The sequence below is a fragment of the Penaeus monodon genome, chromosome 24, assembly GCF_015228065.2.
Source record: "Penaeus monodon isolate SGIC_2016 chromosome 24, NSTDA_Pmon_1, whole genome shotgun sequence".
NCBI lineage: Eukaryota > Metazoa > Arthropoda > Malacostraca > Decapoda > Penaeidae > Penaeus > Penaeus monodon.
In genome coordinates, this window is record NC_051409.1 from 5,294,160 (window position 1) to 5,294,476 (window position 317).

Genomic DNA, 317 nt, shown 5'->3' on the forward strand with positions numbered 1-317 from the left:
CTGCTTTTTATTTCTGTTTTATTCTATATATCTATTTTTCACTCCAAAATTTCAAGTTGTAAGATAAGTAATACCTGAAGTAAACAGACGGCATCAAAGTTACCAGCCATAGTAGTGAAAGGAAGCTGCGATGTAAATATTCGCTCGGTGAAATGGCCTTGGTTGTTTTGACAGTTCCTGGTGACAAATCTGCGCTGAATCCAAGCGGCATCCGGCTGGGCACGCCTGCCCTCACCACCAGAGGGCTGAAGGAGGCGGAGATGGAACAGGTCGTTGCCTTCATTGATGAGAGTAAGTGGGGGTTATTTGGAATTTCT

At 44.2% G+C, this 317-nt stretch overlaps 1 protein-coding gene across 1 annotated transcript in view; it reads left to right on the forward strand.

Annotated features, from left to right (window-relative positions):
- The window catches only part of LOC119588500 (serine hydroxymethyltransferase, cytosolic-like), a 13,640-nt gene that overhangs the window by 12,233 nt on the left and 1,090 nt on the right, over positions 1-317 (forward strand). Inside the window, exon 9 of the mRNA XM_037937143.1 lies at positions 175-291. Coding sequence (XP_037793071.1) covers positions 175-291 — 117 coding nt within the window. The remainder of the gene's footprint in view (positions 1-174; positions 292-317) is intronic.